The 14,152-nt window shown below is 33.2% G+C and overlaps 1 protein-coding gene across 2 annotated transcripts in view; it reads right to left on the bottom strand.

Annotated features, from left to right (window-relative positions):
• Positions 1 to 2,421: 2,421 nt before the first annotated feature.
• Positions 2,422 to 14,152, bottom strand: part of LOC100376587 (disintegrin and metalloproteinase domain-containing protein 12-like) — a 73,063-nt gene continuing 61,332 nt past the window's right edge. Inside the window, exons 19-21 of one of the 2 annotated variants that reach the window (XM_078012350.2) lie at positions 12,088 to 12,171; positions 8,709 to 8,844; positions 2,422 to 6,466 (exon numbers count right to left, since the gene is read on the bottom strand). In XM_078012350.2, the coding sequence (XP_077868476.1) occupies positions 5,935 to 6,466; positions 8,709 to 8,844; positions 12,088 to 12,171 (752 nt within the window). In that variant the 3' untranslated portion in view covers positions 2,422 to 5,934. The remainder of the gene's footprint in view (positions 6,467 to 8,708; positions 8,845 to 12,087; positions 12,172 to 14,152) is intronic. The other variant, XM_085504236.1, reaches the window with a different exon arrangement.

A 14,152-nucleotide genomic window follows, 5' to 3' on the forward strand; every position in this document is an offset into this window, starting at 1 on the left:
GTTCCCAAGCACTTCCAGCAACTTTCTAATCACTGTTTTCAAATTTCAAACCAACTATGATATACTACATTCAAAACTACTTTCCAACCAATTTTGTTGTCGTTCCAACCAAGGTTTATGAATTTTTAGCTAATTTATATGACTTTTACAACTATCAAATCAACTTTTACTACTTTCCAGCCTTTTAGGACTTTTTTTTGACTTTCCATCCAAATTTTTTCAAATTTTTAATCAAATTGTAGTCTCAAACTTTCATGACTTTCCATCCATCTTTTTCAGCCACTTTGTTGGTCTGTTATATATAATATCACAACATAATTTGTAAAATACTTTATTCCTAGTTGGAAATAATTTTCGCTGAAATTGACAGTGATTCCGTGAAAATAAAATCCAGCGAATATACCTTTTTTTCCCATATTTTACATTCAACTCGTCAAAAATCAGTGAAAATAAAATCCATAAAATACTTTTCAGCGACAAGTAATTCCAGCTAAAATAAAATAGTTTTCAGTGATTGACACAAGACAGTAATACCCCTGTACTTATTCACATTATCTTCGTCACCCTTGTCATAATTGTGAAAAAGAAAAGCTGTAATACAATACAATCTGATAGTTGGCAAATGTTGAACAAAGACTGCCACACATTACTATCCAGACATTTTTTTGACTTTCCAGACAACTTTCAATTGAACATTTTTTTTACTTCTCAAGCACCTTCAGGGACTTTTTTTTCATCCAACTTTAATGATTCTTTCCAATAACTTTTGCTGCATTTCAATCAACTTTCTCTATTTTCCAACTAACTTTTACGAAAATCCACTCATATTTTTCAACTTTCTAAATTATAATTTTTGCTTAACATTACTATTTTCCAGCCAACTATTTTACCAACTTTTACAACTTTCCACCCATATTTTTCAATTTTCCTACTGGCTTTTAAATTTTACATGTTTTATAGATTCTACCCATTTTTTTAGCTCCGCTGTCGACTTTGTCGAGTGGAGCTTATCATATGAGTGATTGTCCGTGTCAATGTTTTACTTTTTTGACTTCTTCTTCAAAACTACAAGCCTGAATGCTTTGATACTTGGTGTACCGGTATATGTACCTTGGGTAGACCTCTCTTAGGTTTCTTCATTTCATGTTGATATCTTTAATTCTCTAATTTTGGTGAATATTTTTGGTAAAAAGTGATATTTTCAACTTGTTAAAAACCGCAAGTCCAATTGCTTTCATACTACATATATAGGTACTAAATGTGGACCTCTCTCAGATTTGTTCATTTCGTGATATCTTCAATTTTCTAATTTTGGTGAATGTTTTTGTAATTTTTGGTAAAAAGTTATATTTTCGACTTCTTGTTAAAAACCAATAGTTCAATTGCTTTGATATTACATATATAGGTACTACATGTGGACCTCTCTCAGATTTGTTCATTTTGTGATGATATCTTCAATTCTCTAATTTTGGTGAATATTTTTGTAATTTTTGGTAGAAAGTGATATTTTCGACTTCTTGTTAAAAACTGCAAGTTCGATTGCTTTGATACTATACATATTGTTCATTTTCTAATGGTGTCTTCAGTTCTTTAATTGGAATGTGCATTGCTAACAGCGGAGCTATCTCAGCCGAGAGGCTACTTGTTTTTACTTTCCAACCACCTTTTTTTTGACATTCCACCCTAAAATATTCTGCATTTGAAATAACTTTTATGGCTTTTCACCCTACTTTTTAAACAACTGCTGCCAATTTCTATAGCTTTCCATCCAACACTTATGACTTTAGACTGAACTTGTGAACATTTACGACTTTATAATTAATAGTTTTGAGTTACACAAATTGAAACTTCCAACATACTTTTTAGATTTCCAACCCACTTTTACGGCTTAGCAGCCAACTTTTACAACATTCAACTTTCTCTTGGGTCCTACAACAGTGGCTTTCACAAAATTTAGAACCTATGAAAACTTAAAATCCTCAAATCATGACAAAAATGTCCGTTTTCATAAATCCTATTGTAATATTTTCAGGACACTTCATCTGTTGACATCAAAATATAGCATTTTCAGGATAAATGTGATAATTTTGAACTTGTACAGTAACGCATGTCCACACTGTGATCAGTGCACATGAAGCATAATCACAACTGCCCAACAGATTAGACACCTTTCTCAATACTCCATAGTGTCAGACATATGAAAATCAATTTAATACCGATGGATTAAAATATTGCACACACATGAACAATTAATGACAATACCAACAGACAAAGTTCTCGCTTATAACCAACACTTCATTAACATTATGGATGTGGCAAAAATGAACCCATTTCTAAGACAAGCAGTTAGGCAAGTTGTTTCAGCACAATGTGTTGTTCAAATGGCATTGCCTAGAATTGTTGAGATAAAACAAACAATAATTCAGTTATAATAACCATTATTTATTGAAAATAGCATGTACATACATCGATATGATATAAGCAGAGCATATCTCATTATACAATGCATAGACATTATCAAATAACAAGTTAGTTTAATTGAAATACAAATTTTACACATTATTAGTACAGTGAGTGGAGTGAGTAATTTAATACTGTCAGTGGTTTATATGAATACAGCCTCTAATGATGGCTGGTACATGTGCCACCAATGTCTCATTCATGATTCTGTCAAATTGGCTTTCATTACCAAACTAAACACTGCAAAATATATTGCAACTAAGCACGCAAAAGTTTGGATTAAATTACTTAAAGAATTTTTAATCTGTAAACTTTATTTTCAAAACATACAAATTCATCAGAAGTTGAATGTTTTAATGGAGTGTAGAAATCAGACTTGTGCTAAAAAGATTGCCTTCAATTGCAAAATTACTTCTAAAATAAAAACTGATTTCAAAATCCTCCCAATATTGGCAATGCAGTGAATAATTATATAATTATAAGAAAAATGAAATGTACATATAGCATTTATGGAATAAATATAAAATGTATTTTTTTTCTTTACTTGCGAAAAAAAATGAATGTGTTATAAAATATTCTAAAAGCCATGCCAGCATGACAGCCTGTGAACACATTTACTTCCAGTATTCAATAAATGGCACAAAAATTAAAGTATTGTAATAACTTTTTAAATTAGTATATAATAACAATGTAAGTAGGTGACAAATATAGAAGTAAAACCTTGTAACATGTAACACTGGTACATACCTCACTCCCCTCCCTTCCCTTCCCCTCTCCCATACACATTACTGACGCTACCACCAGACATACATTTGTATCCACACATCACACATTCAGACTTGATGACACACAAATAATTACTCGAAAACCATATATATATATATCTCACCCCGTCCCTGCACACAAATACATCTGATATATTCCTTCACATGACATATCTGACATTAGCAGTGTACCTTCAACACAACATACATGACAATCCCTTTAAGTAGGAAATCATCTTTTAACTTTCCATGAGAGGTTGCTTCTCCATATGACATTGAACTTGTGACAAAACATAGCTAGTGTATAATTGATATTTGTACAAAACCCTGACATGTACAAAATATGTACAATATTATTTTGCATAACAGTTGAATTTAAGAATGACAACACATAGTATTTTTAATTTTTCTAGTTTAGCAATGAAAAATATTCACTTTACATGTCACACATTTATTTTTTTTATATAGAAAAGCCATTTTTAAAAAAAGTTTTTTTTTTCTGAAATTAAAATGACATTACATTCAGTGACTGACTGAGTCAGTCATCACTTGACATCACGAATGTCAAATCATTGAACATTGATTGAGTCAACCATCCTTACAAGTGTCAAATAATTTAACACTGACAGAGTTGGCCAACGTTACAGGTGTCAAATTCAACATTGACTTCAGTCAGCCATCCAAACATGTGTCAAATCATTTCACATTGACAGATTCAGCCAATTTTACCAAGTGTCAAATAATTTAACATTGAATTTGAACATTTACGTTAAATCGTATGTTTTCATTTAATGTAATAAATTACTCAACACTCAATGACATTGCTATCAATGAGCAGTAGTTGTGTGGGACAAACTCAGTTTCAAGAAAACACTATTAGATGCATACAAGTGTACTGCTATGCCTGGTATGTTGAAACTACTAATTATGGTTTCATTTCCTACTTTGGAAAAAAACATCGACAGGCTTTAAAAGGATATACAAAATAAAAAACCTGAAAGAAGTAGTAGTACCACAGAAAAATACAAGTACTTTTTTTTAATATAATATGAAATATAAAATTTTTAAAATAAAACAAACATTTGGAGATTGGGGGTACTGATCATTTTCCAAAAAGTATAAATACAAATATTTTTATGGATTTTTCATCTCTCTTGACCTAATGTAAGCATTGACCATTGACTAACCAGTGTTGGGTCATCACATGACAAAAAATAAACAATGACTGACTAAAAATGCATGACAGACCTAATGTATGACCCCTAAAAGTCACACATTCTGGTAATTTCTGGGGGTATTGATGGCTTAATAATACAAGGATACTGCAAATTATGCAAGAAAAAAGTACAGCGGGAGTATCGACCGACATGCAGTGGAGCTCGATGCGACTGCGTACTGTCTGAGTGCCTACTTTGCTGTATCCTTGTAATAACCTTATTATTATACATCTTTTCTTCCAAGGAATACATCATGGAAATGCCGAAATCCAAAACATTTCAAACAGATTTAGCGAACTTCTTTGTGTGGGGGTCCAGTCAAACCCTGGGGGGAGGCATGTTTGTTTTTTATTATTAGAGGGCGTTTACGCGCTTAATCATTCCATATTTGGAATTCACGTTTTCTAATATGGTAGGATGAAAATACCCAGTGCAATACGGCATGCTGTAACTTATGACGTTACGATGACAGATGTATAATAATGTATATTTTATCTTGATTATTTCACTATTTCAGAACTTCAATGACAAATGCTTGCATTTTGGGAGGAACTGTGAGAGAAATTTTCATTTGCATTCATTTGTGAGTTTGTACTCCAAGAAATTACCAGGAAGTGAGACCTTAGGGTCACTTATTGAGCATCTCATCAATCATTGCTCACTTCTTATGACATGTGATGATTCTACTCAAGTACATGTAGTTTAGTGAAAATGAGTATAACCAGCATTTAGAAATCACTGTATACACTGTATATAATCACTTGAATACCAGTGTCACTAAAAACATAGGTTGTATAGCATTAACTTACCGGTAGTTAAGTATTGTCAATATCAATTGTTTTACAACTTAACATGTATATGTTGTTAGCTCTATTCAAATCATTTAGTATATACATTGTCGTCACAGGAGGGAGAATATAAGAGAAAACAAGGTTTTCTACAAATTTGCAATTATCAACTTGTATGAAGCCTTGCACTAGTCTCTCCTCAACATATTCTTCACAATTTTTTCATGATCATGGGTGAAAATAAGTTGCTATGCTTACCATTTACTATCTCAGAAAGGCATAATAAATATTGTTATATACCATTTATTATTGGATTTACAATGTTTGTGCTTCAAATTGAAAATTACAATTTTGATGCTCAAAAATAGGTACCGGTAATATTAAATGATTCAGTATATAACAAATGTAATTTTTGATTTATATTATATTTTTAAGCTTTAGATTTTTTGTCTGTTTGTTCAGAATTGTTTTCTAGACCATTCAGCTCCTTCATATAAATATCTATACACTTCTACTGAAGGCGTGAATATTTGGATGGTCAGTGTTCTTTTTGCCAAGGGTGCAAATGCATATTTTTTACTACATTCCCCTTGCATGGTAAGTGTAATACTCTCATTATCTAACAAAATGCTACAATGTTAATATGTCTTTCAATGGAAAGATAATGATAATATATTTAAGTAATGACTCATTTTAATGAATGTGCTAGCATACCGTCTGATTTGGATTGTGTCTTTTAAAATTTGGCCTTGGTGGAGCTCGTCTGGCCGGAACATTTGCTCTAAGAGGTAGACTAGTTGGTCTTGGAGGAGTGTTTCTCTCAAGGGAGCCGGACGGTGAGGTTCCATGGCCTACTCCAGGAGTGATATTAGGTTTGGGTGGCGGTAATGGTTTCTGTTTTCCTATGTGTGTGTTAACAACAGGAGGTGCAGCTGGTCTTAGTGGTGGTGCCGCAGGTCGCGGAGGTACTGTCTTATTTTGATCTTCATTCAGACTAATTTCTATGAAATTGTCCGATGGCTTCCTTTCTGATGAAGTACGTTCTAAAGATTTTCTGTCAAAACTGCCAGTATATGGAACTCTATGGATAGGTCGATTTTGATTTTTCACCACAGGTTTGGTTTTAGGAACCTGTATTTTCTGAGAGTCAGGATGTAATGATGCACTTGTTAATTTATGAGTTTTCAACATTTGTGGAACAGGTTTCACTTCTGTACAAGATTCAGCGGATGTTGCCCTGCAAAGAAATAAATAATACTCTATGTACAAATGTAATATCAAAATGCTGTTTAACAAGTAGTCCATAAAACCACAGAAAAAATTTGTTTATTATACTGTGGAATACTTTATTTTCGCTGGAATTAATTTTCGCTGAAAAGGCTTTTGAGGCGTTTTGTATGGAATTTATTTTCACTGATTTCTGATGAGTTTAATGTGAAATATAGGAAAAAAAGTATATTCGCTGGGTTTTATTTTCACGCAATCATACCTTCAGCGAAAATAGCGAAAATAAATTTCAAGCAAAAATAAAGTATTCTACAGTATTATTTATTTAACATCCCTGTAATTTTCATTGGCGCATCAAAGTACCAGGGTACTGTCTTAAAACATAAATTGGCGAAGTTTTTTTAAAAGTTTTGAGCAGCAAATTTGAGATTTCTATTTGCCACAACATTGATGCATGTACTTTGATGTATCAATGAGTATTAAATAGATACTATAGGGCCCCTATTAATGATATAATGACTTTTTCGACAGATCAAAAGTTTTCAAAAATTAGTTTTGATACTGCTATGTACTTGTATGGTAATAATGCAACTTTTAAATTTTTTTTAACACTAATAGGACAATTTCTCTGGTAAGTATGACGATGAATATGATGTCAAACAAGTTTGTTAAAAAGCACAAAAGATTTGAATATCACTGAGATAGCTCCGTTGTTAACAATGCACATTTCAATTAAAGAATTGAAGATATCATTAGACAAGCAGCCTCTCGGCTGAGATAGCTCCGCTGTTAGCAATTAACATTTCAATTAAAGAACAGAAGATACCATTAGAAAATGAACAATATGCATAGTATCAATGCAATGGGACTTGCTGTTTTCAACAAGAATTCAAAAATATCATTTTTCACCATAAATGATTGTGATTTTAACAAGAAGTTTAAAATATCACTTTTTACCAAAAATGACAAAAATATTCATCAAAATTAGAAAATTCCAGATATCATCATGAAATGAACAAATTTGAGAGTGGTCCACATGTAGTACCTATATATGTAATATCAAAGCAATTGGACTTGTGGTTTTTAACAAGAAGTCGAAAATATCACTTTTTACCAAAAATGACAAAAATATTCACTAAAACTAGAGAATTAAAGATATCATTACAAAATGAACAAATATGAGACAGGTCTACATGTAGTACATATATATGTAGTATCAAAGCAATTGGATGTGTGGTTTTTAACAAGAAGTTGAAAATATAACTTTTTACCAAAAATGACAAAAATATTCACCAAAATTAGAGAATTGAAGATATCATTACAAAAGGAACAAATCTGAGAGAGATCCACATGTAGTACCTATATATGTAATATCAAAGCAATTGGACTTGCGGTTTTTAACAAGAAGTTGAAAATATCACTTTTTACCAAAAATGACAAAAATATTCACCAAAATTAGAGAATTGAAGATATCATTACAAAAGGAACAAATCTGAGAGAGATCCACATGTAGTACCTATATATGTAATATCAAAGCAATTGGACTTGCAGTTTTTAACAAGAAGTCGTAAATATCACTTTTTACCAAAAATGACAAAAATATTCACCAAAATTAGAATTGAAGATATGATCATGAAATGAACAAATCTGAGAGAAGTCTACCCAAGGTACATATACACCAAATATCAAAGCATTCAGGCTTGTAGTTTTCAAGAAGAAGTCGAAAAAGTAAAACATTGACACGGACGACGACGGACAATCACTCATATGATAAGCTCCACTCGACAAAGTCGACAGCGGAGCTAAAAATGAACAAATCTGAGAGAGGTCTAACTCAGGTATGTAATATATCAAAGCAATCGGATTTGCCGTTTTCAACAAGTCGAAAATATAACTTTTTACCAAAAATGACAAAAATATTTATCAAAATTAGAGAATTAAAAATATCACGAAATGAACAAATCTAAGAGAGGTCTACCCAAGGTACATTTACACCAAGTATTAAAAGCAAACAGGCTTGTACTTTTCGAGAAGTGAAAAAATAAAAAGTTGACATGGATGCCAGACAGTCACTCATATGATAAACTCCGACAGCGGAGCTAAAAATCATTAATATATATTTGATAAATATGAATGGTATGCAGCCATATATACAATGGTTGAATCTCGACCAAAACCAATAAAAAAATGCCAGATATAAGAATATTTGTGTGTTTAGTTTGGTGAGTGCAATAAAATATAATATGACTTACGTATATTGCCTAGCATGCCACCATGCTTTGATCTGACTACGTCTATACAGCATACATATAATAATCACCAGTAAAGCAGGTATAACAAGTAAGCACATGACAAAGATAACAGTCATAGTGCCATGTGTGCTGAGATCTGAAACATAAATACACACATAGATGTAATACAAACAGATGATGACATCAGTTTACTTGCAAATAATTAGTAGTGCATATGTGCATAAATTAGGTAGCAATCTCTAAACCTTGATATCAGTTCTATGCTTAAGCTTTTCACCACCAAGTCCCTCTTTTCATAGTTCATTTATAGTCTGTACTTTCCTTCAGAAGATTGGGACAAAAATAGCTAAATTTTCGAGTAAAAACTGAAAATTGACTCAAATTTTGTCTGTTGGCTCCAAAATTAGAATATATTTCCAGAAATATTGGAAAAATTTGGGCTAGAAAGTTTGGTTGTGAAAAGGTTAATACTGTATTGTCTATCATTGAATTTTTGTATAAAAAAAACAGCAAAACATTTTAATTTAAATAGTTCTTTGTAGACACAGCTTCATAAAATGTAAAGATTTTTGAAGACATAACAAAAAACAAAAATTCTCAGTGTAGTCTTTATCTGGTATTAATGATCTGTAGGCACACAATTATTTATCCTGATTCAGCAGTGTAAAAAATATCATTGTGAAGACTTTTTGCATTAAGGTAGAAGCCTACTCATAATTTTTGCAAAAGTTGGCCAAACTGCATGACAATAAACATTTATTTATTTATTATGTAAAAAATCATGGAGCTATTGTCTCATGGCGCCATGAAATAGCATTCTTTAGTGTGTTAAATAATATTATATGTGCATAATATCTCTGTCATTAGCAGATTCAGACCCACCAGAAAATATTTACGCACCACACTACAAGCAGTTACTACCTACGATGAAATATGCATTTTTACACACAATAAAAAATTGAAATTGAATAAAAACGGCAGTCTGAATGAAACAGTGAAAGAACATTTGAATTTTCTATGGAGAATACAATAGAATGTAAATGCAATGCCAAAAAACACCCCCACACCATGACGCTTCCAACATCAAATTTGTTCAAAGGTTTCATAGACTCCAACTCTTCACCTCATCTCTGACATACAAATAATTTTCCATGGCAACGAAACAATGTAAACTTTGATTCATCCGACCAGATAACTTGGGTCCACTGCGCCGGAGTCCAGTCGATGTGTTGTCTTGCATATTGCAACTGCGCTGCGCTAAGATGTGTCTAGGATGTAGTTATGTTTTCTTTTGGGCAACATAGCCTTGAAGATTACCATCCTTATATAGTCTTGATTTTATTGTGCTCAAAGTCAATCTTTTCCCAGTGAGTTTGAAATTAAAATTTGTATGCAAATCGCGGGCGGTGTGAAACCGATTAGCTAAACTAGACCAGATGAGTAGCTGGACTTCGCGTTTCGTTGTACGCTTTGGTTGATCTGATCGGCAACAATTGCCCATACTACCTCACAGACGAAATTTCTGCAGGTTGAAACATATGGAGCCTTCAGAAATTTCCAGTCTTCTTGCCATTTCTCTTTTAGAAACTCCCTCTATGTTCAGTGCTTCAATGTTCCCATTGGTAATTACAACAATTCTCTAACTTTCAGCATGATTCAAAGTTTGTAAATAAAAATTACGAATCAGATACTATGACCTCAATAGGAACATTCATGAACTACAACTGACAGGTAGTTTTTTGAAATAATTCCAGCCTCCCAATTTGCACAAAATGTTAATGACATGCAAATGATATGCAAACGAGCGCGCACCCATGGAGTTAACCATGGGATTATCGGTTACTGAAAAATGTCTACATACAAACTAAACACATTTCAACTATTTTATTTTGAGTAAAATGCACTAGTTGATCTTAAATTTGATATATTTCATATGACAGGTGTGTAAATACTTTCGTAAATATTGTAAATAATACCGACAAAATGGTCACTATCCACTAAAATACAACCATCATTTTCTCAACAAATATCGCTGGTTACCCCTAACTTTTTTATGTTAATATTCTCATATTGCTCTGTTGTATAATTTATCACAAAAAGAATAAATTTTGGGTATTTTCATCTACCGGGTATGAGTAGGCTTCTACCATAAGTTGACACCAGATAATACTTTTTTGCAAACTGCTTGACCTAGGTTGTACAACTACAATTTGTCGAACAAGTCTATTCAAAGTCAGAATATGCTAAAGGTGCTAATATAATTAGATATTAGTGTCAATGCTCAAAATAAGTCATATATTAATGGTTCATTAATAAATGCAACTTTCGGTTTACATGTTGTATTAGAGCAATACAGCAACTGAAACAACAGGTAGACAAAGTTTGACAAGAAATATGATTGAATTTCAAACTTAGGTATGGTATTCATTTCATAAATGGCTTTGTCATGTTTGCAGTGAGATTTCCTTGTCTGGCTACCCATATTACCAACCTATATAAATTACATGTACAGACAATTTGCCCCACCCCCCACCCCACCCCCCAAATTATATCACTGCAGTAGTGCTGTACTTGACTGTTCTAAAAACAACACATGACATCATATAATATCACGATGTCAAAAACTGAATACTGTTGTAAATGTTAATAAAATATTAGCATACATAACAATTAATGTTAGTACACACTACAGGTTGCTATGACGATAACACAGCCAATGTTACACAGCACTGCATTCAAACCGACATCATTTGGTTCAAGTATCAAAGACTACCAAATGTTCCTCTGATAGGAGATTTCCAGCTCCCGACGAGATCTCGCGTGGAGCGAGTTAATAATGTTTGGAATCATGTGACAAAGGACACTTTCCTGTCATTACTTGTAGCGAGTGAGATTATTTACTGCCAGTTTATTATATTAATCATGGTATGTTTTCTGAGTTTTTAAGTTCCTAAGGTGAGAAATGTTTCAAATAAATTTCCAACTCAATGAATATCATGACTATATACAACAAATGATGTTTAATAAAGAATTAACTTCATTTGAATATTAATTTATATATATTTTAAACAAATAACTAGAAAGATTTTTGCTTTGAAAAGTATACCATATACCCGTTTTTGTGAATATTATTTTGCAATCTTAGCTTACCATTTAAAACTTACTATTGCTAAACAGATGATCACTCTGATACATGTACCTGTTTTACAATGTAGGATATGACATGTGACATGATTATTTGTTGAATCACGCGAGATCTCGCAAGGCACTGAAAATGATCTACCGGTATTGGTCATCCACGAAAAGACCAATGACCCCCCCATACTTTGGACATAAACAATAACATATGAGAATGGAAACAATGGGCCAATGCGTTTACCTTGTCTAGGAATAAGGGTGATCATTGGAGCTGGCATTTTAGAGTATATACTATTAAAGATGCTTGGCAAATCAGTGGTTAGTGCTGAAAATTTAAAAAATAAAAAAAAATGAACATAATATGAAATGTGCTCGAGAGGCAAAACATGACTGATGTGCATAAAAAGAAAATTACCAAATGAATAATATACAGTAGAAATAATAGAAATAATAATGCCATTTGATTTAATGTAATACCATATTTGAAAGCAAAAGTGACAGAGAAAAGGAATATACTGTTAACAGATTCTGAGAGTATTACTTCTTCTCACTGCTAGATGTGCACAATGACAAAATCAGTGAACTCAGACTAAAATGCCAAAGCCTTCAACATTTCTGTGCGTCCAGGCGTCCCCCATGAACACCAATATGAGACATCTAACACATACTCAAGAGGCACCTGGCTTGCAAGCATCCAGAATGCAAATGAAAACACCTACATTTAATGATACAGAAATGGCAGTTAAAATTGACCAGGTAATGCAAGGAGATTTTTGCTATTAAAATCTCTTCAAAATGATATGGATTGGGAGAATGATGTTTTTGAAATGTTTAAAATAGAATTTTCTATCAAAAATAGTTATTTAAGTTTGAGAATAGAAGTTTGCGGCACAAAACCAATAAATTGCATACCATATTGTACATGTCAGCTGACAGCAGTGATCATAATTATTCTAATCCATATTGGGTTTTTATCTTTTTGTATTATAATGGGCAACAAGGTCATTATAGCGGGCAACAAGGCCATTACAGTGGGCAACAAAGCCATTACAGTAGGCAACAAGGCCATTGTAGTGGGCAACAGCGCCATTATAGTGGGCAACAAGGTCATTATAGTGGGCAACAAGGTCATTATAGAGCGCAACAAGGTCATTATAGTGCGCAACAAGGTCATTATAGCGGGCAACAAGGTCATTATAGTGGGCAACAAGGTCATTATAGAGCGCAACAAGGTCATTATAGTGCGCAACAAGGTCATTATAGCGGGCAACAAGGTCATTGTAGTGGGCAACAAGGCCATTATAGTGCACAACAAGGTCATTATAGTGGGCACAAGGTCAATATAGTGGGCAACAAGGCCATTACAGTAGGCAACAAGGCCATTGTAGTAGGCAACAGCGTCATTATAGTGGGCAACAAGGTCATTATAATGGGCAACAAGGTCATTATAGAGCGCAACAAGGTCATTATAGTGCGCAACAAGGTCATTATAGCGGGCAACAAGGCCATTATAGTGCACAACAAGGTCATTATAGTGGGAAACAAGGCAATTACAGTAGGAAACAAGGCCATTACAGTAGGAAACAAGGCCATTACAGTAGGCAACAAGGCCATTACAGTAGGCAACAAGACCATTGTAGTAGGCAACAAGGCCATTGTAGTAGGCAACAAGGCCATTGTAGTGGGCAACAGCATCATTATAGTGGGCAACAAGGCCATTATAGTGGGCAACAAGGTCATTGTAGTGGGCAACAAGGTCATTGTAGTGGGCAAAAGGACAGAAACAACAGTAATGGGACAAGAATGCCATTCTGGCAGGCAACAAGGTCATTATAGAAAACAACAGGCAATAACACCATTATATGGGACAAGAAGGTGTGTGAATATGGTGTGAATAATGAAATGGACTGACAAGAGGTTTTCTATCCTTTTATAACACATTGTGAAGTAGATTTAAATTTCAAACTGAGAGAGATGAAAGACAAAAGAAATAAAACTTACTTAGAAAAGAGAGAAAAAAGATAACTTCACAAAGACACAAATTCATCCAAACTAAAACATCCCTTAGTCAAGGGTGATTACAATTACGATGATTTTCTGTGTGGGAATAAGAAGCTTCACATGGATATACAAACAATCAAACACAAAGAAACTAACTAACAGTGGTAGAAAGCCATATACATAGCAGTGTATGTTAGTCACTGTCTACTATATACATAGCAGTGCATGTCGGTCGCTGTCTACTATATACATAGCAGTGCATGTCGGTCGCTGTCTACTATATACATAGCAGTGTATGTCAGTCA

Source organism: Saccoglossus kowalevskii, chromosome 10, assembly GCF_978046115.1.
Source record: "Saccoglossus kowalevskii chromosome 10, keSacKowa6.1, whole genome shotgun sequence".
Lineage (NCBI taxonomy): Eukaryota > Metazoa > Hemichordata > Enteropneusta > Harrimaniidae > Saccoglossus > Saccoglossus kowalevskii.